The 21,454-nt window shown below is 59.1% G+C and overlaps 1 protein-coding gene across 24 annotated transcripts in view; it reads right to left on the reverse strand.

The window, feature by feature from the left end:
* The window catches only part of MBNL1 (muscleblind like splicing regulator 1), an 81,312-nt gene that overhangs the window by 20,228 nt on the left and 39,630 nt on the right, over positions 1–21,454 (reverse strand). For 19 of the 24 annotated variants that reach the window (XM_040567522.1, XM_040567503.1, XM_040567506.1 and 16 more), the window contains exons 2-3: positions 7,684–7,854; positions 3,007–3,207 (exon numbers count right to left, since the gene is read on the reverse strand). In XM_040567522.1, coding sequence (XP_040423456.1) covers positions 3,007–3,207; positions 7,684–7,854 — 372 coding nt within the window. The remainder of the gene's footprint in view (positions 1–3,006; positions 3,208–7,683; positions 7,855–21,454) is intronic. The other 5 variants (XM_040567519.1, XM_040567507.1, XM_040567510.1 and 2 more) reach the window with 1 other exon arrangement.

Genomic DNA, 21,454 nt, shown 5'->3' on the forward strand with positions numbered 1-21,454 from the left:
TCCACCCTGAGACCCAGATTCCGTAGGGGAGCGTCTGAACGCACCGAACACCCACGCACCGGCGCGCTATCTGCACAGACGGCACGGTCCAAGTACTTCTGAAATCCATCCTGATGCTCGGAACAGCGACCAGCCGTCCTGCGAATATTCGGAGTTGTTCAGGAGACCGGGCTCAGCGCCTGGCGGGTCTGTGCTGCCCGCCTGCCTTCCTTAAAGCCCTGGTACATGCACGGCGAGATGTTAGCTGTGTGCCGGTCTGCCTCAGGAGCCCAGAACACGCGTGCTAATTTAATTAACGACCGGGTACATTATTCTTGAAAATAAGCATTTAAAATTCTAAACAGAACAAATCATATTCCAAGATTAGATACTAACATCACAGCAGTTATTTTTTTTCAGGGGACAGTTCATTCCAAGGGAGGGAGAGCTAAGCCATATAAAGCTCTGCAATCATGTAATAACAAACAGCAACGGCAACGGCAGCGAGCGCTCTTAAAGAGCAGGTAGATACGTGGCAGTCAGAACATGCCACCTTCTCTGAGAGGTACGGAACAGTCCACGTAAAATCTTTCAAATCAGTTTTGCATTTTTGTAATCAAAAAAATATACAAAGGATTTGCTGTTCGTAAGAACGATGTCCTCATTAGATATTTGTATGCTAAATCTAGGTATCTCTGATTTAATGACCATACACTGGGGAGCACTGGCCAACTATCTTCTCACCTACATATTGAACTATTTAAACTGCATTTGCTGAGGGGAAAACAGGAGGCGGAGGAGACACCCCCTGCCCGCAACAGGCACTATTTTCGTACGAGCGGTTCAGTGTGGAATCGCAGAGCTGCTGGGTAAACTGCAATATGCTCTCGATCCCAGCCAAAATAAACAGCAAAACTGAACAGCCGAAAGGGGGGAAGAAGCTGGATGTTTTAAAGTGATCTGCGTAGCTCGGGCAGAGTCAAGGGAAGGCCCTGTCAGAACGGCAGGGCTGAAGACGGAGCGGGCTGGGACAGCCCTCCTTCGGGGACACGGCCATCTCCGAAGAGCAGGGCCCACGGAGATAAATGCGAGTGCAGTGGGGAGGGCCGCAACCCACGGGGCCTTCCTCCAAGCCTCAGAGCTCGTTTGCGGGGCTGCACCTCGGCCACCATCCCTCCTTCCGTTCGAGTTCAAAGGAAAAGCACTTGGCCTTTCTTTTCGATCACACCGATTTCAGATGGTTTTGCGGGCTTGTTCCAATCGTTAGAAACGCTTTTCACTGCAGACTTTGCCTCAGTGTTCTGTGAGAGAAACACTCACAGCTCCCCCGTGCGCAGAGGAGCCTGGCTCAGCAGTTGAGCATTTCTCCGAGCAGCTACACAGGGACAGCACAAAGCCTCTGGAGGACCAAATCCTGCGCGTGAAGGTTCCCCTGCTGCAGTCCAACTTTCGTTAGCTCCCTGCGCGCCGCGGTCGCGGCCTGCCGGCCAGCACAGCCTCGGCTCCGCAGGCGGCACGCTGCCGCCACGCTTCCCCGCCCTGGGCAGAGCCGGCGCTGGGGGCCTCGGGGCCTGCCCCGCGCCTGGCGAGGAACAGAAGGGTTCGAGCCCACACAGCCCGAGCACCGCCGACCCGCGCCGTGCCTCTGCGGCTGGAAGCACAGCCGAACACTGCGGCCGACCTCGGTGCGTCCACCCGCCGGGCTCCCACCGCCAGCATCCTCCTCTCCAGGCCTCGCTTCTGAACGCAGCGTGATTTATTTATAAATTTATCTAGTTGTATTTTGGTTTCAATCCCTCTCTGCCAAGTCTCCACTGTGAAATAAAAAGCCACAGGAGGTAAAGCACCCCTCGGTGAGCCCAGCGAGGCCGCCTGCTCGGGGAGGCTGTGCCTCCTGTAACCTGAACACGCTTCGGGGAACTCTCTCCTCGGAGAAAACAACTCTAAAAGGGGAAGTGATGTGATCCCGCGGAAGGGGAACCTGCGCTGATGTAAGCTCCGAGAATAGTGGCAGCGGTGCTGGCCCTGCCCCACGCTCCTCCTTGCCTGCAGCCTGTTGCCGCAGCTTGTCAGCCAGGGATGAAACCACTGAGAAAAAGGAATTAATTTTCCTTGTAAGCAGACACATACCCTATTACTGCAGATGCCTAGGCAAGCAGGAGAGCACTGCAATTACGACTGGCTGCATTTTAAAGCAGATCCCTGTCGCTCCTCCCACCGTGCTCCCTGCGTGCTCAGGGACCATCCGCAAAAGCCCGACCTCACGCCGCACCCCCAGGCTCCGGTGCTCCCAGCACGGACGAGAGCTCGCGGGGCCGAGGTCCGTGAGAGCGGCCGGGCCCTGACCCCACGCCGGGACCGACGGCACAGCGCGCACAGAGCAGGGACGGCGTCGCCCGGGCTGCCCAGCGCCCGGCTCGCGGCGCTCCCAAGCGCGTGGCACCGCGCTGGCTCCGAGCCCACGCTGCCGCAGCGCTGATACGGTGCCGAAAACACGGTCAGGCCTTCAGATAAGAAAGATTCAGGGCAAGGGAGAGTAACAGCTAGCAAGGACTAGCGTTTGTCAGGGCTGTAGCGAAGGATGATAAACAAGGCGCGGGAGGCCGCGGGGGGAGTGCCAGCAGCATGTGTCCAGAGCAAAAACATGCCAGAGGCTGGAAGCGAGCTCCCCCCCGGGCGGCTGCAGCACGGCCCTTGCACCAGCTCCCGGCGCTCGTTACCCACGCCCGCTCGCCCCGCTCGTTAGCAGCTGCTGGACACGCAGTAATGCGGTCTCGGGGCGCTCTCGCTGCTACCACGGCCATCCCTCAGTATTCCCGCCCCCTTCTGAGACGCAGGGCCAGGAGCAGAGCTGCAAGCATGAGCCGTGATGGCACACCCCCTCCTCGGCCTTAGCCACTACCAAGGTAGGACGTTACCGGCTCCAGTGAAACTCGCAGTTTTCTTTCACAAGAAAAATATTGTCTGTCCAGGAGACACAATAAAGGAGATAACTTGCGAGGGTAAGTTGTGCCTGTCGGCTCCTACCTCCAGCCTGTCTGTCCTCATTAGCTTCTGGGCGGCAGCGGCAGCAGCGGCAGGAACCGGGACGCCGGGGTTGCCCGCCACCAGCATGGGGGCGGTGGGCAGGATCTCCGCTGGGACCAGCCCCGGGGACACGGGCCCCAGGTAGGGGTTAAAGGCGGCCGAGGCGTTGGTGGCTAAGCTGGGCGCGACTGAGAACATCGGCTGCAATCAGAGAAAAGGAGAAAGACACTTAAACATCGATACCCGCCGTGCCGTCAGCATCGTAGCCTTTTGGCTATCATCCTAAGCACAACGGCCACTATGTGCGTTAGTAAAGGAAAAGGAGCACCTGCGGTGCTTGTGGGCCGCGAGGAGCCCCCGCGGGAACCCCCCACCCGAGCCAGCCCACGAGGAGAGACCACCGCCAGGTGCTGCTCACGCCTCGTCCCGCGCAACTACGGCTCTTGGAGCACACCCGTCTGGCCCGCGCCTTAGCGGTGCCGTGAGCCAGTGCGGCACCGGGGCACAGGAGGGAGCCTGAGGGTCTCGGAGGAGCACGTCCGACACGCGCAGGCGGCCACTCAGTGCACAAGCGACCTGCACGAGAGCTCCAACGCACACCGCCGAGCCACGCTCGCCCCCGCGGGCACAGGTAAGGGCGCTTCCCACCCTGACGCCAACCTGCACTGGTTCGCAGACTGCAGAGGTTCCACACAGGACCAAGACCAGAAGGTTGTAACCACTTGTTTTTCTAAAATTAGGCAGACGCTCAGAAAGAAACGTCGGGGGTATGCTTTACTTAGGCTAAATCACTGAGCCAAAGAGAGGCCATGCAAATACTGCGGGTTTTTTTGTTTGTTTGTTTGTTTGTTTTAAAAAAAGAAACAGCCAGATGCCCTTGCAGGCTGTCACATGTTGTGAAGATAACTAGATGGAGAAGACCAAATAATGCTGTAAGCCCAAGTGCAGGGCTGGTTCACTGCGGTAACGATTAAATAACGCTTCTGCCCCGCTGAATCCAGAGGCGCTGTGCTAGCAGTATAATTGCCAAATAAAACTTCGTCTGGAGTGTTTATCTTTAGTATCTAAATAAAGTAGTTACTCAAGGCATTTAGATTTTTCTTCCAAAGTAATTTTTAGAGTGAAAAACAACAACGAAGTTAATGCAGATCTCTTGCTCTGTTTCCTATCTCTTTCAGCCAGACAGCACACAGCACCACATGTTTTTGTGTTTCTGAGGAAATGACCGAATTGTTTGGAAGCAGGGAGCAAGTCCATTTGAAACACTGGACAAAAACACATGCAAAGGTTACTGGAGGAAAAAAAGCCTGAAATGTGTGTAAATGGGAGTAGTTTCTTTAACACGTCTGCCTTTTCATCCATGCGAACAACAAAAAAGGGAAATTTTACAGGAAATAAAATAGTATTATTAGCTACACTATCAGTTAACCATACTTTTCATTATTGTGTTATCATCTGTGCAATAACGAACATTCAAAATAAAACTATGAGACTGTTAGTGTGTAACCTGAGATTTGATTTCCATTTGACTTCAGCCCAATGAACCCAGCCAATACAGCACCCAAAAGACCATCCTGCTTGTTTGCTACCAAGATCACTTTACGCTTATATAAATACCCTACAGCCTTTAGACCACTACAAAGCAACACCGGTTTTATCACAGCGATTCGTACTGTGCCGAAGCTCGCAGGTGTCTTGCAGCCAGCTGTACGCTCCTAAGGCAGGAGATAAAAAAAAGGTCCTAGGGCCGCACGCCCCGCCTTCGAGGCTGGCTGCTGGCAGCACCAGGACGCGAGGACACCAACCTCGGGCAGCGCGGAGCGCTTCGAGCAGCGGAGCACCCTCCGAGGCTCAGGGCCACGCGGGCACCGCTGCCCCGGGAACGTTTCTGGAGAGCCGGGGGCAGCGAGCGGCCGCCCCACGCCCCCCGGTGCCGCGCGGGGCAGGGGGAGCGCAGCAAAGGAGCGGGAGAGGCCGGGCCCCTGCTGCCTCGCGGGTGGCCGGCAGCGCTCCTGCCGCCCCAGTGCCTGCCCAGGGGACAGGCGGTGCCCCCGGAGCCGGGTGAGGAAAGCCAGGAGCACCCCGCAGACACTGCTCGCGGCTAAGCTCGTGAGAGCATTCGTCGGGCAGAAACAGGAGAGGATCCTCCCGCCCCTCTCACTGAGTCGGAGCCCCTCATTGCGGCAGGTCACTTCACAGTCACGAGAGCATAACCGGCTTCGGTTTTCGTAACACGAAGCACAAAGTGACTGGCGCAGCGCCAGGTGGGATGGTGTAAGCCACCGCCTGTTACACCCCGACACAACGATGCTAAAACGTAAAGCTGAATTATCAGGATGACATCCACCTGGAAGCAAGCTTGTTGGGACAGCCGAAGGGCCTCACCATCCGTCCTCGTGCTGAAGGAGGCTGAATTCGGAACCCACAGGTTCTGCAGCGCTTGAGCCCAGGTGACTGTTTGGAGGTTTGTGCTGTGCTTCAAACCGCGCTGACTCAGGTTGCTCCTTGTACAGTCAGGGTGAGCGCAACATGAAGCAGAACCTCGATTTAACCATTATCCTCACGCCAGCCTCTCTTTATAGTAAAAAGGAATGCTGCTCCGAAGCACTGCACTAAGTATTTTTCCATGTTTACCTAAATATTGGTGTCTATCTACACACTGCTTTGTATAAAACCAAGGGAGATGTACCAGGTTATCATTTATGAAACAAGCAGACCAAAAAGTTAATAGAAAAGAACAGGTTAATGGGGAAGAATACTTGAAGTAGTGACTTTTACTGTCTGCAGCATCTTGACTGTTAAGCTTTTTCACGGCCCCAGATATGAGTTTGCCGGCACCAGCGCCGTGTCGCTGTACTCAAACCAGGAAATAAAATAAAATCACAGCGTGTGTACACGTCTGCTTAGAAATTGAAAAATTCTGAGGTCGCTCTGAAGTTAAGGCACGTAAAGTATAGCCTGCGTTCAAGCTGCCTGGCTGCACACACACTGCACTCGGTTTCTGATCAGAAAGCAGCGAGCAGCGGGCCCCAGCCCCGGCAGCCCCAGGGAGCCCCAGCCCCGGCAGCCCCAGCCCTCCGGCGATGGGAGGACGGCCGAGGCTGCGCCCCAGCGTTTCGGGCCCCTGCAGCAGCGCGGTGCCACCGCACTCGGTGCTCACGCGCTGACGCCGCCTTAGCTCGCTTCCTTCCTTCGGTGATGCATGCAATTTTGTTTAACAAAAAGATGGCCAAAATGAGAAAATAGCACGCCCTGTCTTCTCACGCTGTGGTATCTGATGCCAGCAATTCACTGTGAAGATCCCTCCAAAACATTTCTGCTTTTCTCCCCCACGTACACTTTTTCTTGAAACAGACGAGGCATAAAGCCCTGCGGAAGAGTAACAGCGTGCGTTAACCAAATCAGACAGGCTACAGGGTGTTCACCGGAATTTTGTAGACCCCCAAAACATGGGGCCAAAATCACTACTTAGCACAAGTACGAGAGCCCTTTCTGCTCTGCTGACTTTTCCTAAGCGTTTATTCTGAGGAGTACAACCTGTCACAAATGAAAGCAGTGCTGAAGACCTCACCTAACAGCATGTTTCCTCCTGGAAGGTATCTGCAGGTAGATGCAACTCGCTAAGTTCTAACTTCTCCAGTAAGAAAGGAACCAAAGAACTGTCAGGGAAGTGCTAACGCAGATATATATACAGAACACATACTTCCCAACTCATTTTTCCCGTGCTGCCATTTTACCCGTCAGAAGCCAGAGCTTCAGCCGGGGAAGCACTGTTTGCCCTTTTACGTAGAACACGCCAGCCTCCCTCGTGCGTTATTCGGTACCCCGTAATGTCTGAGCTACAAGTTTGTACCCAAAGCTTCCTGGGCCGCCTTTATCCATAGGTTAGCTCCATCGACCTCTCTGGACTGCGTTAGAGAGAACTAGCACAGGGCGTTCCGCTCCGCAGCGCGTGTCTGGCTGGCGGGTGCCCACCACGTTCCTGCGTGCTGACACCACGGGTCACCGCAGAGCGAAACCCATCCCTGGGCTGGCGTGAAACCCTGCACTGCGCACACGTACTGAAGAGAAGCACACGTCGTGCAGTATGTGATTACATTTCACTGTGGCCAGACGAGAGATTTCTGGTAGTCCCCTTTTCCCCTCCTTTGTCTCTTCTAGGCAGCGTGGCTATCGGCACGCGCTGCTCCTCCCGCCCAGCCTGACCTGCCGGTGGCGCACAGCAGCCCGGCACACGCCCCGCAGCTCTCGGGGCAAGCTTTGCACGCTGCTTACAATGGGCGGTGAAAACCCAAGTCCAGTCCAGCAAGTAACACTGAGAAGGTTCCCCTGAATGAATGGAAAACATCCAGTGGGAATCTTCTCAAACCCAGGAATTTCCTCGAGCACACGAAATTGCAAAGGAAACGTCTATTTACTAAAAGCCCACACAGATCGCTCACTTTCTCAAAATTTAGAAAGATGTTACAAAGATGAATTAATTCAGCAAAACATGAAGCGATGTTGATTCAGGCAAGGAAGAACGAAGCAGTACAAAGACAGACCAGCCATTTGCTGTTCGATTTCTCCTCCACCAGTTACCAACTTTCGTGGGCTCTTACAGCCGTCCACACCCGCCAACTCCCCTCAGCCTACAACAGATCGTCGGCACCGATCCAAGCCCAAAAGCGCACGTACCACAGGCTGCAAGGGGGCACCAGGCATCATGGCGTTGGCAAGCTGCATCTGCTGGGCCAGCATGGCCATGTTCTTCTGCTGAATCAGGTTATTGCGTCCATTTATCTCCAGCTGCGTTTTTAAGTGTGGTGGTGGGTGAAGGTATTTGCAGTTTTCCCTTGAACATCGACCCTGAGGAAGAGAATGAACATAATTGGCTTAGGCAGTTAAAGGCAAATCTTTTTCCTTACGTCTCTGGCTCAACCGAACCCAGCAAACACTGCAGGGCCAGGGAGAGGCGCCAGCCGCCTCCTGAAATGATCACGTACCGACGGGAGCAACTTCACAACTCTGGTATCGGCTCCTTGCTTTACATTTCCAACCTACGCATTTCTGCAATACAACCCTAAAAAAACAAGGAGGCCACGGAGCCAGAAGTGCCCCCACCAGGAGCACCGGCGGGGCAGGGGCACGACCCAACGAGTCGTGGGCTGGGAGCACCCCGCTCCTTCCTGGGGAAGCTTTGTGCACTAACTGGTCTTCAGAAGTGTAGCGCTGGAGCCCCAACCCTCACCAAAGGGACGGTAACCATAAAAATATAAAAATAAAAAGGAGAATAGAATCCTTTTCTGGAAAAAACAGGTCCCTTAAATTACAATCCTTTCCCTTTATTCATTCATCTCTGAAATAAATCCGACCAGGAGCAATGACAGCGCGAAAGACTGCTTTACTTTCAGTAAGAGACCATCTTTATCGGGAAACAAATTAATTCAATACAGTTTGACCTTATACTGCAGCTCTGCTCAGGAAGTTGAAATGTATTCTCGTTACAAGGTCCCCAGCAATCTGACTTGTACGCCCGTCTCTGTCTCCCCTGGTGGGCAGGACAGACGGCTCCGCGCTGCCCGCCTCCCCACTCGTCTCTTCGTTGGCAGCCCAAGTTTCTGAGAGCTCACCTCCACAGTCAGCCAGCTGACATCGGAGCGATCCTTGCACAGGGAGACAAAGCCGGTTGAAGACAAACACGCACAGCTCTGCCGGTATTTTCAGGCCAGGCAGCCAGGCGACAAAGCCCTGGCGTACGGAGAGCGCCGCCGTACAGGCAGAGCAGAGCGCTGCTTTGTTCATGTCAATTCTTCCTCTGATACTAAAACCTGTGCTAATTATTGGTACCGCTAACGAACGTGGGGCCAAACTGTAATTTACTGGTTGCCTGGAAGATGATTAGCTTACATTAGCATAGCGCAGAAATCAGGTTTAATTACTGCTAAGTGAGCCACAAGGAGCTACAACATGTGCTCCTTGAACCAGAGGAGCAGTTCCCCGGCCTGACTCAGAAATGCAATTAAATTCAGTTTTCTTACTTTAGCGGTGGGCTTTAGGCTGCTCCACGCCGCCCCAGGCTCATCCTGGAGCCTGGCACCGTGTTTTGTACACCAGGGCCTTCTCATGGACTTCGTAAGCTCAACGCTGTCAGGCCAGAAGGGACCACTGCCGGGATCTAATGCGATGTCCGCTGGCTCCCGGCAGACCAGGAGCCTCCCTCTGCCGTTTCCTGGTCAAACCCACCGCTCTTTGCTCAGCAGCTGGTCTTAAGGAGGACCATTTACTTCAAGGCAAAAGCTACGAGCATACGCCACAGCCCTGGGTAAGCCGTGCTCACGCCCAGCTCTCATTAGCTGCCGCCGAAAAGCCTGCATCCTTTTCCCTGCTGCTTTGGAACCTGGTGCAGCTGTCTGCCTCCAGCCATTCTGCATTTTCAGGTCCGAACAAGCTTTCCAGAAGAAGTGCAGGCCTCTCTGCTTGGGAACAGGCTTTCTTTTCTTGTTTGCATTCCACGGACCTTCAGAAACGGTCCACAGAGTGCCCAGGAGTCAGGACCCGCAGGCTGAAAGCCACTGTCAAAAACCCTGCCCCAGAACAAGGACTGCATTAATCTCTTCTGTACCGCGAGCAAGTCATTTCTTAATTACCTTCTCGTTAAACCCAGTTAACTTCAGACAACAAAGTTTAAAGCAGATTTTCACCCTCTCACCCCTTGAATCTTTTTTGCGGACCTTTTCTGAACCCTTTTCTGCTCTTTCAAGCATAAAAGCATCAATACTGCAAGCAAACAAATTCTGAGGAGCAGAAGTTGGGCACAGTGGCACAGCATTTGTAACACCGTGCCAGCACTCTGGCAGCATTTTAACTGAACCCTACAGGATTACAACAGATTCTATTAGAAATACGTACGCTCCCGATACGTGCAACGCTCTTTATCGGAGACCCCACCTGGTAAACCAGCAGCCACGCGAGACAAACGCGCCCGTGCCCGCCTCCCTCGTATAAAGCGGCAGTAGGAAGGCACTGGGCGCACAGCACGACGGCAAGGGTGGAAGGAACACCAGAACCCGGTTTTGCCACCCGGGGCAAAACTTCGTTGTCATAATTTTGCTTTTACGTCTGCCCTGGAGACTTCCTCACAAGCGCAGCGGGCGGGTGCTCGTAGCTCCAGCGGCGCGCGGGCGGCACCCGGGCAGGCGGGCGGGCGGAGGTGCGCCCGGCAGGACCAGGCCGCTGCCGCCCGCTCCCGGCACGCTGCTTTTACTGGGCCCCAACGCTATCGCACTGCAGCTGCGGTAGCGATCCTGCGGGGCACGGGAAAGGTCTGGATCCTCCGGGCAACAGGCGAGCGACAGAAGTAGCGAGTGCGCGTGGCACGGCGAGGAGGGCGGCGTCCCTCACGGCACAGCCTCAACAGCAGCCAGGGGCCAGCAGCGAGCGGCCGGGCTGCTCCCCACGCTGCTGCCCTCTGACACCGCGTTAAGGGCAGGGGGCGGCAGGGCAGGGGGTGGCAGGGCAGGGGGCGGCAGGGCAGGGGGTGGCAGGGCAGGGGGCACACAGGGCAGGGGGTGGCAGGGCAGGAGGTGGCAGGGCAGGGGGCACACAGGGCAGGGGGCGGCAGGGCAGGAGGTGGCAGGGCAGGGGGCACACAGGGCAGGGGGTGGCAGGGCAGGGGGCACACAGGGCAGGGGCACACAGGGCAGGGGGCACACAGGGCAGGGGGCGGCAGGGCAGGGGGTGGCAGGGCAGGGGGCACACAGGGCAGGGGGTGGCAGGGCAGGGGGCGGCAGGGCAGGGGGTGGCAGGGCAGGGGGCACACAGGGCAGGGGGTGGCAGGGCAGGGGGCGGCAGGGCAGGGGGTGGCAGGGCAGGGGGCACACAGGGCAGGGGGCACACAGGGCAGGGGCACACAGGGCAGGGGGCACACAGGGCAGGGGGCGGCAGGGCAGGGGGTGGCAGGGCAGGGGGCGGCAGGGCAGGGGCACACAGGGCAGGGGCACACAGGGCAGGGGCACACAGGGCAGGGGGCACACAGGGCAGGGGGCGGCAGGGCAGGGGCACACAGGGCAGGGGGCACACAGGGCAGGGGCACACAGGGCAGGGGGCACACAGGGCAGGGGCACGCAGGGCAGGGGGCGGCAGGGCAGGGGGCGGCAGGGCAGGGGCACACAGGGCAGGGGGCACACAGGGCAGGGGGCACACAGGGCAGGGGGTGGCAGGGCAGGGGGCACACAGGGCAGGGGCACACAGGGCAGGGGGCACACAGGGCAGGGGGCGGCAGGGCAGGGGGTGGCAGGGCAGGGGGCGGCAGGGCAGGGGGTGGCAGGGCAGGGGCACGCAGGGCAGGGGGCACACAGGGCAGGGGGCACACAGGGCAGGGGGCACACAGCGCAGGGGGTGGCAGGGCAGGGGCACACAGGGCAGGGGGCGGCAGGGCAGGGGGCGGCAGGGCAGGGGGTGGCAGGGCAGGGGCACACAGGGCAGGGGGCGGCAGGGCAGGGGGCGGCAGGGCAGGGGGTGGCAGGGCAGGGGGCGGCAGGGCAGGGGGTGGCAGGGCAGGGGCACACAGGGCAGGGGGCGGCAGGGCAGGGGGTGGCAGGGCAGGGGGCGGCAGGGCAGGGGGCACACAGGGCAGGGGGTGGCAGGGCAGGGGGCGGCAGGGCAGGGGGTGGCAGGGCAGGGGCACACAGGGCAGGGGGCACACAGGGCAGCACCAGCCCTGGGGCTGCAGGAAGGCGAGCGCGGGGCGGGGCGCGCAGGCTGCCATCACATGCTGTTTGTCTCTGGCTATCGTATCAACAAGCCTCGGGCAGGAAGCCCAGGAAGAACGGAACGAGCAGCCCGGCCGTCATTAAATCAGGGCGGCGTGATGCCTGCGGTACTTCAAGCCGCCTAGCCTTGGCTGTGGTGGGGACAGCGGGGGGCGGTGGCAGGGGCCACAGGTGGGTCCCAGCACGACCTCCCGGGCCCTGACTTGCCCCCGACACCTGCAGCTCCCCCCTGCGAGCGTGCGGGTGGGCCCGGCCCCTGCACAGCTCCCTGAACAATACAGCCCAAGAGATGCAAGAGCAGAAGGCCTCACAAACTGCTTACCGCTAGTTTCAAGTTTTTGCTACGAACTGTGCTCCAAACCCCGAGGTCTAGCTAGTTTCATACAGACCTCTGCCCTTTCTCAAAAACCACTAGTCGCATTACTGTGCTGAGGAGTTCTTAGTTGGAAACAGGAATTAATAACGTGTATTAATAAAAACGTATCTACGGGAAAATAACGTAGTTGCTTTGCTTATTCATCTGTTGAAAGAGAACACCCGTTCCCACTGAGCTCCCTCCTTCCCCGGGGGCAGGAACGCAGCCCCCAGCCGCACGCCGCCCCGCGGGCAGCCGGGGGCAGAGGAGCCTTCGTGCCCCGCGCTGCTGCCGCCCGCCGGAGGGACAACAGGCGTCTTCCTCCCGCAGCGCAGGGCAGAAAGGATTTCAGCCAGGCAGCGTGCGCTCTCGGCCCTGCGCACCCCGTGTGGTACCAACCGCTCGCTTGGGCCGCGCCGAGCGCTGCGATGCCACAGGAGTGTCCCCCTGTTCTGCCAGAGCCGGGTAACGCCGATGGCCCTCCGCATACCCGAGGGACCTACATCTGCACGGACAAGCTCCAGAAACGCAGCTGCTCCGAGAAGGTCGTGGAGCGACGCCGCGGCAGCCCGCTGGGTCTGTTTGTTTATGCTATTTTTATAGCGCTGCAGCAGCACGGCCCGGGTTACAGAGCACTTGCCGTGCCGCTCTGCCGCTGTTTATACAAGGACTACCGCTCACGCAAAGCAGACTGGAAGGCTGCTTGCTCGTCAGGAGTCCGCTGGCCCCGTACCGTGAAAGCCCCCCTGCAGACGTGCAGGAGCGTGGCCCCGCAGCTCGCCATGCGCCGGAGCCGGCTCCTGCTCCCGCCCTGCCGCTGCTGGCGGCGCCGACGCCACGGCGGGGCTGCGGGCACGGGGACGCCCGCACCGGGAGCTCCACGGGGCCTCCACGTGCTCTCGCCGTGGGGACTTGTACCACGCGCTGCTGCTCAGCCGGGGCCCGGAGCCAAATTAATTCTCCGATTAAGGACCGTCGCTTAGCAGCACCGCGCAGGATGCCGCGACGGCCAGCGGGCAGCGCCGGTGCAAGGAGCCCCCGTGCCCCGGGGGAGCCCCGGCCCCGCTCCCTCCCCACGCCGAAGCAGCGCCAGCAGCCCTGGAGCCCAGCCGCACCCAAGAGGCCGGCCACCTCCCAAAACGCTGGGAGGGCTTCCTGCGGCCGCCAGACCCCGCTGGGAGCGCTGCGCCGCTCGGCTGCGCCACGCCAGCCCTTGCTGGCACCGAGCAGTGGTGAATGGGGGCTGTCATTACACCGGTCACCTCGGCGCACCCAGCCACGCCGCGATACTAAACGGCAACAAATGCGGGTGTTCCGCCGAGATTTTCCTGGATTTTGGTGGTAACGACACCTGAATTCCCGCAGGACCACCCCGGCTGCAGCCAGCACCTGCACTGCTCCCCGCGGCCCTGCACCGAAGCGCTCGGCGTTTGCAGGAGCAGCGTGGGGACACGTGTGAGGGCACAACTACGTGACGCGTGGGCCAGCACGGGCGAGCAAAGCCCGTGCCATGCTGTAGCCCCCTCCCCGCAGCGGCGGGTCCCTGTCCCCGTCCCCGTCCCCACGCTGGCGGTGCCCGGCCGAGCCGGGACGGCTCCGCGCTGCCCCGGAGCCCCGGCAGGAGCCGAGCGCGGGCTCCGCACCCCAACAGCCCCCGCACCCAGCCAGGGCTGCAGCGCTGCTCAGGCTTTTAACGCCCGAACCCAGCGAGCAGCAGCAATCCTGCCGCAGAGCTGTCGCAGGTTAAGGGTTTGCGACTCGAAACAAGCGCGTCTCTCTTTTAGGGAGCATCAGTTCCTCCTGCCAGCAGAGCTCACCCACTAACCCCCAAGCAGAAGGGCGGTCGTTACGAAAAGCCCAGCCCCTGCCTGTAAGTGATGAAACTGCTTGCACTGATGCACACGCGTCACGCAGGAAAACGCTCGGACATAGGCTAGGGTTTGCCTTTTAAACTACACTGCTCACGCTTGCTTTGTGGCAGTAGCTGTGCTCTGGCCCACCGAGCACACATTCAGAGAAGTCTCTGAAGTACTAAACAAGGAGTTACGGGAGGGCTTTACCCACTTGACCCGACGGATACAAATTCCAGCCCCGGTGAGCCAATGGCTGTGCCTGCCCTGAACCAGGCGGCTACCCGACGGCCACACCTCTCTAGCCGAAGCCTTCCAAACCATTTACACCCCTGCCCGGCGCAGCGCGCGCTCTCCCCACAGCGTCCCGTGCTGTGGCCAAACGCCGGGTCAGTGCCAGAGCCACCAGCGACGTGCCGAGGGACGTCAGCCCTCGCAGATCCGTCCCGTCCCACGCCGCAGCCAGACCCAGGCTCGCAGCTGACGAGGAGACGGCACGGCCTCGGGTGTTCCCACACAACTGCCGGGCACAACCGGGACGTGCTGGTGACGGACGCTTCTGATTCCACACGGCACAAACCGTCCCGAGGATCCCTCCGTAAAAGCACGAGCACGCTCTGAAACGGCAGCTCCCCAGCCGGGCAGCCCAGCCACCGCCCGGGGACCTCGACGCGAGCCGGCACTCGCCAGCAGCACGGGGCCTGCGCTGCTCTGCCAGCCCGAGGTGGACGGGGGACGTGTGGGGCCTGCAGCCCGAAGCCTGACTCAGCACCCCGAAGCCTGACTCAGCACCCCAAACCGGGCCCGTGCCCAGCCCCGCTGCTCCACCCCTGTGCACAGCGGTGCTTTCGGGGACGTTACTGCCCTCGGCTGGCCCTGCAGTCACTCGAACAGGGCGTTTGTTACCCTGCCTGCTCCTCGGGGGCGCGGGCACACGCCAGGGACACCGAGCAGCTCCAGAGCCTTAGCAGACGGCAAACGCCAAGATGGGACGGTCAGTGCCTCGTGCCCTGCTAACAAAGATGAAACTCGTCTGCACAGCTCTGTTTCTGCAAGCGATTTCGATGTCCAAACTGCCAAAAAGCACGACAACACAGCAGCCGCTCCTGCGTGCGACCATCCTGCTCCCGAGCCCACCGCGCGCAGGCTGCCCGGCCAGGACGGACCGGGGGAGGAAGCCGCACGGCCGCTTTCTGCACCCCTCCGTCCATCCCAGGACACCGCGGCTGCTCCCTCAGCCCCTCCCGTGGGACGCCCCGGCCCAGCAGACCCGCGGGACCGGCAGGAGCCGGCGGTTCTGGGGGCAGCGGGCGCAGGGCGGGCGCCTTCCTCCCCGCGGCACAGCCGGCAGTGGTGCGCGTGCCGTGCTGCGGGGAAAGGAACCGCGGCGAGCTCGGCGGAGGCACTCGGCTGAGTCCAGTCGCCGGTGGCCAGCAGGGCTATTGCCAAGCACCTCTCGCCGATTTATTTCTGTGCCGCGTATTTCCTTCTGCAGCTTTACGGCTGCTATTGCAGAAAGGAAAAGGAGGAGGAAGAGGCCTTTTTGTGTTGCTCCTGGTCACTCTGGGAGGTCTGTGCCAAAATCAGCGCTACAGGACCAGGAACAACACGAGTCTCTCCAAACCCGGCGCCACAGGGCACCAAGCGCGCTGCGACTCCGTCACAGAACCGCGCTCTGCAGTGCCCCCGCTGAGCACCCGCGGCAGCAAACCAAAACCCGCGGGTCCCCATGCGGCGTGCTTCATGGCGATGCCACCCGACCCCATAAACGCCGTCTCTGCTCTCGGGTGCTGCAGGAAGAGCCCCAACCGACGGCATTACCCGTTTGGTGACTCATTCGTTACGACGTTCTGTCTCGCCTTGTTTTGGCAGGATGTGATCTCGGTTACAATAATTAAATGGATTCAGCTACAAGTTTTATATCTTTCAATGACCTCTGCGCATCTTCTCATACCCAGCACAGCCATAAAACACACTGAGGCGGGCACGCAATGACAGCCTCGTGTGCGCACCTCATGGATAAAAATCTGAAATCCTCCTAACTTATCAACCGTGCTAATCGCTTCTGTACGGGAAGACAGGCCAAGGATCGGTCTTATTGCCCTGAAACTCAGCAGCTTTAAAAAAGCCGAGGAGTGAGCTCGCCCCAGCCCCGGGAGAGGGCCGCCTGCAGTGTCCCCGCGCAGCGCGGGGCGGCCCCGGCCCCCACGTCCCCCGGCCTTGCCGCACCCCGGGCGCCCGGCCCCGCGCAGCGAGCGCGTTAGGGCACGGGGGGCACCGAACGCTGCTGGGCAGGATTCGGAAACCCTCCCTCTAAACTCCTAAAGCCATCAAATCCTTTTCCAGCAATCTCTGGTAATCCGCATGATCCTTACTCAAGCATGTAATGGCCGACGCTTTAGGAGTAAAAGGAGTGACTTTATGCCAGGAGCAAGCGAAACAGACAGGAGGTGTAATCTGCCCAGCGCCGCAGCTGCACGCAGCGCCAAGCGGCCGCGCACAACACGGAGCTGCAGCCTCGGCAGCTGCAGGTACGCAGGAGTACGTCCGTCAGCACCTCTGTTCACAGCTTCTCGTTGCCCTGCCAATGCCTCAGCCCAAAAAGCAGCCTCGCGGCCACCCAGCCGCTCTCCGCAAGAGCCGGGTAGTTCCCAGGTAAGCGACTAAAATCAGCAGTAAGCTGGAGGCCTGGCAGGTTCCACTGACACGGCTCAGGGATGTACTGCAGCACAATCAGTATTTAGCGATATTCCAATCTGTTCTGGTGTTACACGACAGGAAGCAGGCGAGCTGTCAAGCCCCACATCCCAACGGAGAGGACGCAGCCCTTGCTCAGCACAGCTTCGGAAACGGCTCAGGTTATCTCAGCTGGCCTCGAGAAGGGAATGCCACAAGAGGGACGACACAACGAACGTTATCACACACTCTTTGAAGAGGTGGTATACTTAAAAATTGCCTTCTGCCTTGGGAGAGGAGGGCGTGAAGCCCTCAGCAGGTGATGAGCAACTACGTCCCAGCTCACTGCATGGTCTGTGCAGGGCAGGTCCTGCCCCGACAGCTCCAGCGGGATCGGCGCTGCTGCCCGTGCGCCTCGCGTTCCCTCGGACTTGTGGGTATGTTCCATATCAGAAAGCAACCGAAGCCTTTAAGGTAATTAATTAAAGTAACACTTGAATATGTAGGACTTAAAAAAAAAACAGATGCAACTGTTTCCATTTGTTTTTGCAGTACTCTGATATTTTAAAAGGCTCCTCTACCCGGTGAAAGCCAGGAGGTGGCTGGATGGTGATCTAAACGGGATAATTAGCGTCCTCACCCCCGAGGAAACACGCAGGAGCAATCTCCGTTACAGATGCTATATTTAAAGCCGAATTGTTGTTGTTTAAAAATAAAGCCTTGCTTTCGTGATTTTAAGAGCGCGCAGCGGCAGCCAGGGGAGGTCTCCTGTGCAGAGAGCAGCCCGCGGCCCCGCGGCAGGAGCCCGCCCCGCTGCTCACGGTGCTCGCCCTTGGGGCCAAGCTGCACCATCACGATGCGGACCTGGAACACGTGTGGCAGCACGGCGCCCTCGCTGGTGCCGGTCCAGCTGCACGGCGCGGTCCTCAAGCCAAACCGCTCACATTGCCAGCTCGCCCTCCTTCGAGCTCTGCCGAGGCTGCGTGGCAGCGACACGCCGTCACGTGGCATCACGCCTGAGGCGCCACTAACACCAACGGGGTGCAGCTGCAACCCGCCAGGCTTCTTCCTAAACGGGAGCGACTTGGTGACCAGCTCACAATACATCCACTGCAAAACCAAAAACATGCTTTACAAACATCTAAAATATTTTCGGAACGCTTCACTTTAATTACGCAAGCGCTCGATTTCCCCCTTCGAGCTCTGCATCTCATTCGCAGCACGTCGCTCCAGCGGCTCTCCGCCACGCGGTAGCTGCGCTCGCAGCTGTGCCGCCTGCACTCCCACTTCTGCAAAGCGCCTGGCTTTTAATCGTAGCAATTCGAAGGCGGTTCTTCAGATAATTCTGTGCGATTGTCCACATCCTAACTTCCTGGCGCTGGAAGACGTCGAGAGCGGCCCCGTGCCGCGGCGCAGCTTCGCCAGCCGGCCCCAGGAGCTGCGGTCTCAGAGCAAACGCCGCGAGCCCTGACCGACACCTGCCCGTGCCCTCAGCAACACCCGGCTGCCGCGAGGCTGCTGGCCTGACCGTGGGGCTCCCCCCAGCTGCGTGGTACTGAGGCACCCGCAGGGACCAGCACCTCCTCTCCTCCCACCTCGCCGCCCGAGTCGTCCCTGCTGCGACTCCGGTGCTCTGCTGCTGTCCGCGGCGGGGAAGAGGAGTGGAAAGCAGCTGTTACAGGTCGGGATGCAAACACTTGAAGCAGCGGAAGAGTTAAGTTTGTAAAAGCATTTTTCAACGGGCAAAATTAATGCGGGAAACTGGGCAGAAGCCGTTGAATTGTCAGTAACAGAACAGTATCCGGAGCTACCCTGCGTTATGCCTTGCCACGACTGCTGAAACACGTACTCGTTTTTCAAGGCACAAACCTGCAGAGCACTGTGGAGCTGAGAGGCTGATTTACAAAGCAAAGACAGACCCCACGAGCTGGGAGCAGGCTGTTACAACACCCAAACGAGACGCGGCGTGGAGCTGCGTCTGGGAAGGGACGCGTGAACGCGGGTGCCTGCGGACCAGGCAGGAAGATGCTGGAAGGGGAGCTGGAAGGAGCAGGCTCTCGTTTGGCCTCCACACGGCGTGGTTGACGTTTGTGACGTACATCTGAGCAACACGGCAGTGAGAGAGAAGGGCTTTCCCTGCTCTCCCCCCCTGCAGGCATTCCCCGCAGCATTGTGCTGTGTGTGCCTGAGATCCGCCAGGGCTCGTCCCCTCCATCGCCGTGAGGCTCGTTCTGCATCTGCTCCCCCTGGGAAAAGCGACCCCTGGGAACCCTGACGCAGCGCTACCGCTACAACGCGCGGCGCGTTAGGCGTTGGCAGCGGCAGCGTTTCGTCTCTCCCGCACACGCTGGGCCCTGGCGGGGCGAGCCTGGAGCATGCCGGGGGCAGCCGGCAGCCCCCGAGCCCCCAGCCGCCGGCTGCCGAAGGCCCGGAGAAGGGAGGCCGCGGACTGCAGTGCTCCGCTCTGCCTGGCGGGCAGTCAGGGCAGAGCAGCCTGCCAGCGCCGCACGGCACCCTCTGTCATTTACGGGTAAGGTCACTGCTGCGTAACGACAGAATTAACGTCACGTCAAAAAACCGGGCTCCGTGCTCAAACAGCGCTCCGGCAGCCCCGCGTTACGCCCGGAGGTCAGGGACCGGCAGGAGTTCTGCCCGGTTTGTACTGCAGAGGCTGATGTCAGCGCAGGGTGAGACCTGCGGCCGCGTGCCCCACGTCGCGGCAGCGCTGGAAATCGCTGCTGGAAGCACGGCCTGAGGACGCCACCGCACCCACAGGGCCTTACGGACGTGGTCTGCACGACAATCGTACGATCCTCTTCTTTTGCCCCGCAGATCGAGTATTTTAAGCCTCGCTATCCCGTTTGTAGTGTTTTTCCTTTCTCTTATCAGCACAGTATCCAGACAGATTGTTTTAAATACAAATGGAATAAGTTTGTCAAGCAAGTAGTTTACTGATTGAAAAATAATGAATTTGGGTTGACTGAAACCATTCCTAAGTCATATTCAAAATTACCTACCAGTATCGGTGAGGGAAACAGCTGTCAACAGAGCGTTTCACTGAACTAAAATTGAATGGCAAATGCCAACTGAAATATGGAAAATGACTAATTTCAAGATATCAGTTACCTTTGCAATTCAGCTCTGCACAAGTGAGACGAAAATTCCCAGGTTCGCATTTTGGGCACGAAGTGAAGAGCCCAGTCACGGCTTTCCCCTGCGACCTGCCCCATGCCCCAGCCACGGGCGGTGGCGGTGCCGCTGCGGTGCCACCCCACCACTCCGTCCCCAGCACCACCTGTGTCGCAGCCCCGCTCCTGCGCCCCTGGACCTTCAGTTGCTGCTCCCAGCAAAATCTCTTTCAAGCAAATTCAGGTGTAGAAGGTGCCGGGCCAGCTCCACGTCCGCATCAGCGCCGGCCGCCCCGTCGCTGCGCGCCCCTGCTCCGAGCTGGCCAAGTTGGAGGCGGGCGGCTGTGCCAGGGCTCGGCTGGAGGCTGGACGTGCCCGACCCGTGCCTCCTGAGCTCTCGCTGCATTTGGGCACAGGACCTGCTCTCACACCACTTTCAGACAAGGGAGGCCACTGACCTTGGACCGATCAAAGGAGAGCTGAGTTCTGTGGGTGCAACCGGCCCCAGATCAGGCCAGGGACTGGGGAAGATGCAGGCCTTCAGAGCCTTGTAGGAGATACTCAATGCTTGGCGAGACTTATCTGCATCAGTCCTGCTGGACTCCCTCATTTGGAAAGGATCCCACTGGGTACAGGCTGCTTCCAGCTGATTTTGGCACCTGGCAGCTCCGCTGAAAAACTGTCTGATGTTCCGGTCAAATATTGAAAACCTGTACTCGGGATCTGAAGACCTCTCCCACTCAAACGGCCATTTCCACCGCTAAAAAGGCAGATGACGTCCCTGCTGGGAGGACCAACCGTTCTCCTTGTGCGCAGGAGATGGTTTAGCACGCACCGCCAGAGGAGCTGGCGGGCACGTTAACCTGCGCGTTACAGCAGGGCTCTGGCTGCAGCACTGCGGTGCCGGCGCTGCGAGGCGGACCAGCCTTACGTTAGCTCTCGCTGTACGGCAGCGCGCCACGGCTTGCTCTTCCTAACCCTGCTCGCCACGTCCTCGTCCCTCTGAGGTCAGAGGCAGCTCCGTCACCACCTCCACCGCGGGCGGGACACAACCCCAATTTCCGTGAGGGCCTGGGACGCGCCTGGCCGCCGCAGCCCGTTTGGTGATGGCCGAGCTCCTTCGGCGCTAGCTCTTCTCAACCTCATGAAATCCCTTGTTAGGAAAAAATGTGACTTATCTAAATTCATCGCTGACGAAAAATGCAGAACCACCAGACCTCCCCGAAGCCCTGTCCCGGTCGGGTCTTCCCAGGCAGCCACCAGCACGCTGCCTCGCCTCTGCCCTGGTCGATGCGGGGCGAGAGGACGGGTTTCTGGGGAAGGACACAATGTGAAACCTGCCGGGGCCTGAGCTACTCGGCATCAATACGAAAATTATTTTCAGGTACATAAAACATTTCCCTGAACTCAAGGTCAGTCACTCAAATGTGAGCTGTTCTGCGAATCGATACCAAAGCCCAGGGAAGTTATTTTAAATGTCTCCCACTGAGCCGTGCTTTGAGACGCTGCTTCCGTTTGGATGTGAAAAGCAGAACGGGAACCCGCACCCAGCAAAGGCAAGGCAGGGGCTCTGCTGGACCTCGTACAAGCAACCGAGAGCGGGTTGGTGGCACCGCAGGAAGCAACTGGAAAAGTGGGCAGTTACTGTTTCTGTCAGACTGCTTTGGCCACAAAATCACTCACACG

Source organism: Cygnus olor, chromosome 9, assembly GCF_009769625.2.
Source record: "Cygnus olor isolate bCygOlo1 chromosome 9, bCygOlo1.pri.v2, whole genome shotgun sequence".
Taxonomy (NCBI): domain Eukaryota; kingdom Metazoa; phylum Chordata; class Aves; order Anseriformes; family Anatidae; genus Cygnus; species Cygnus olor.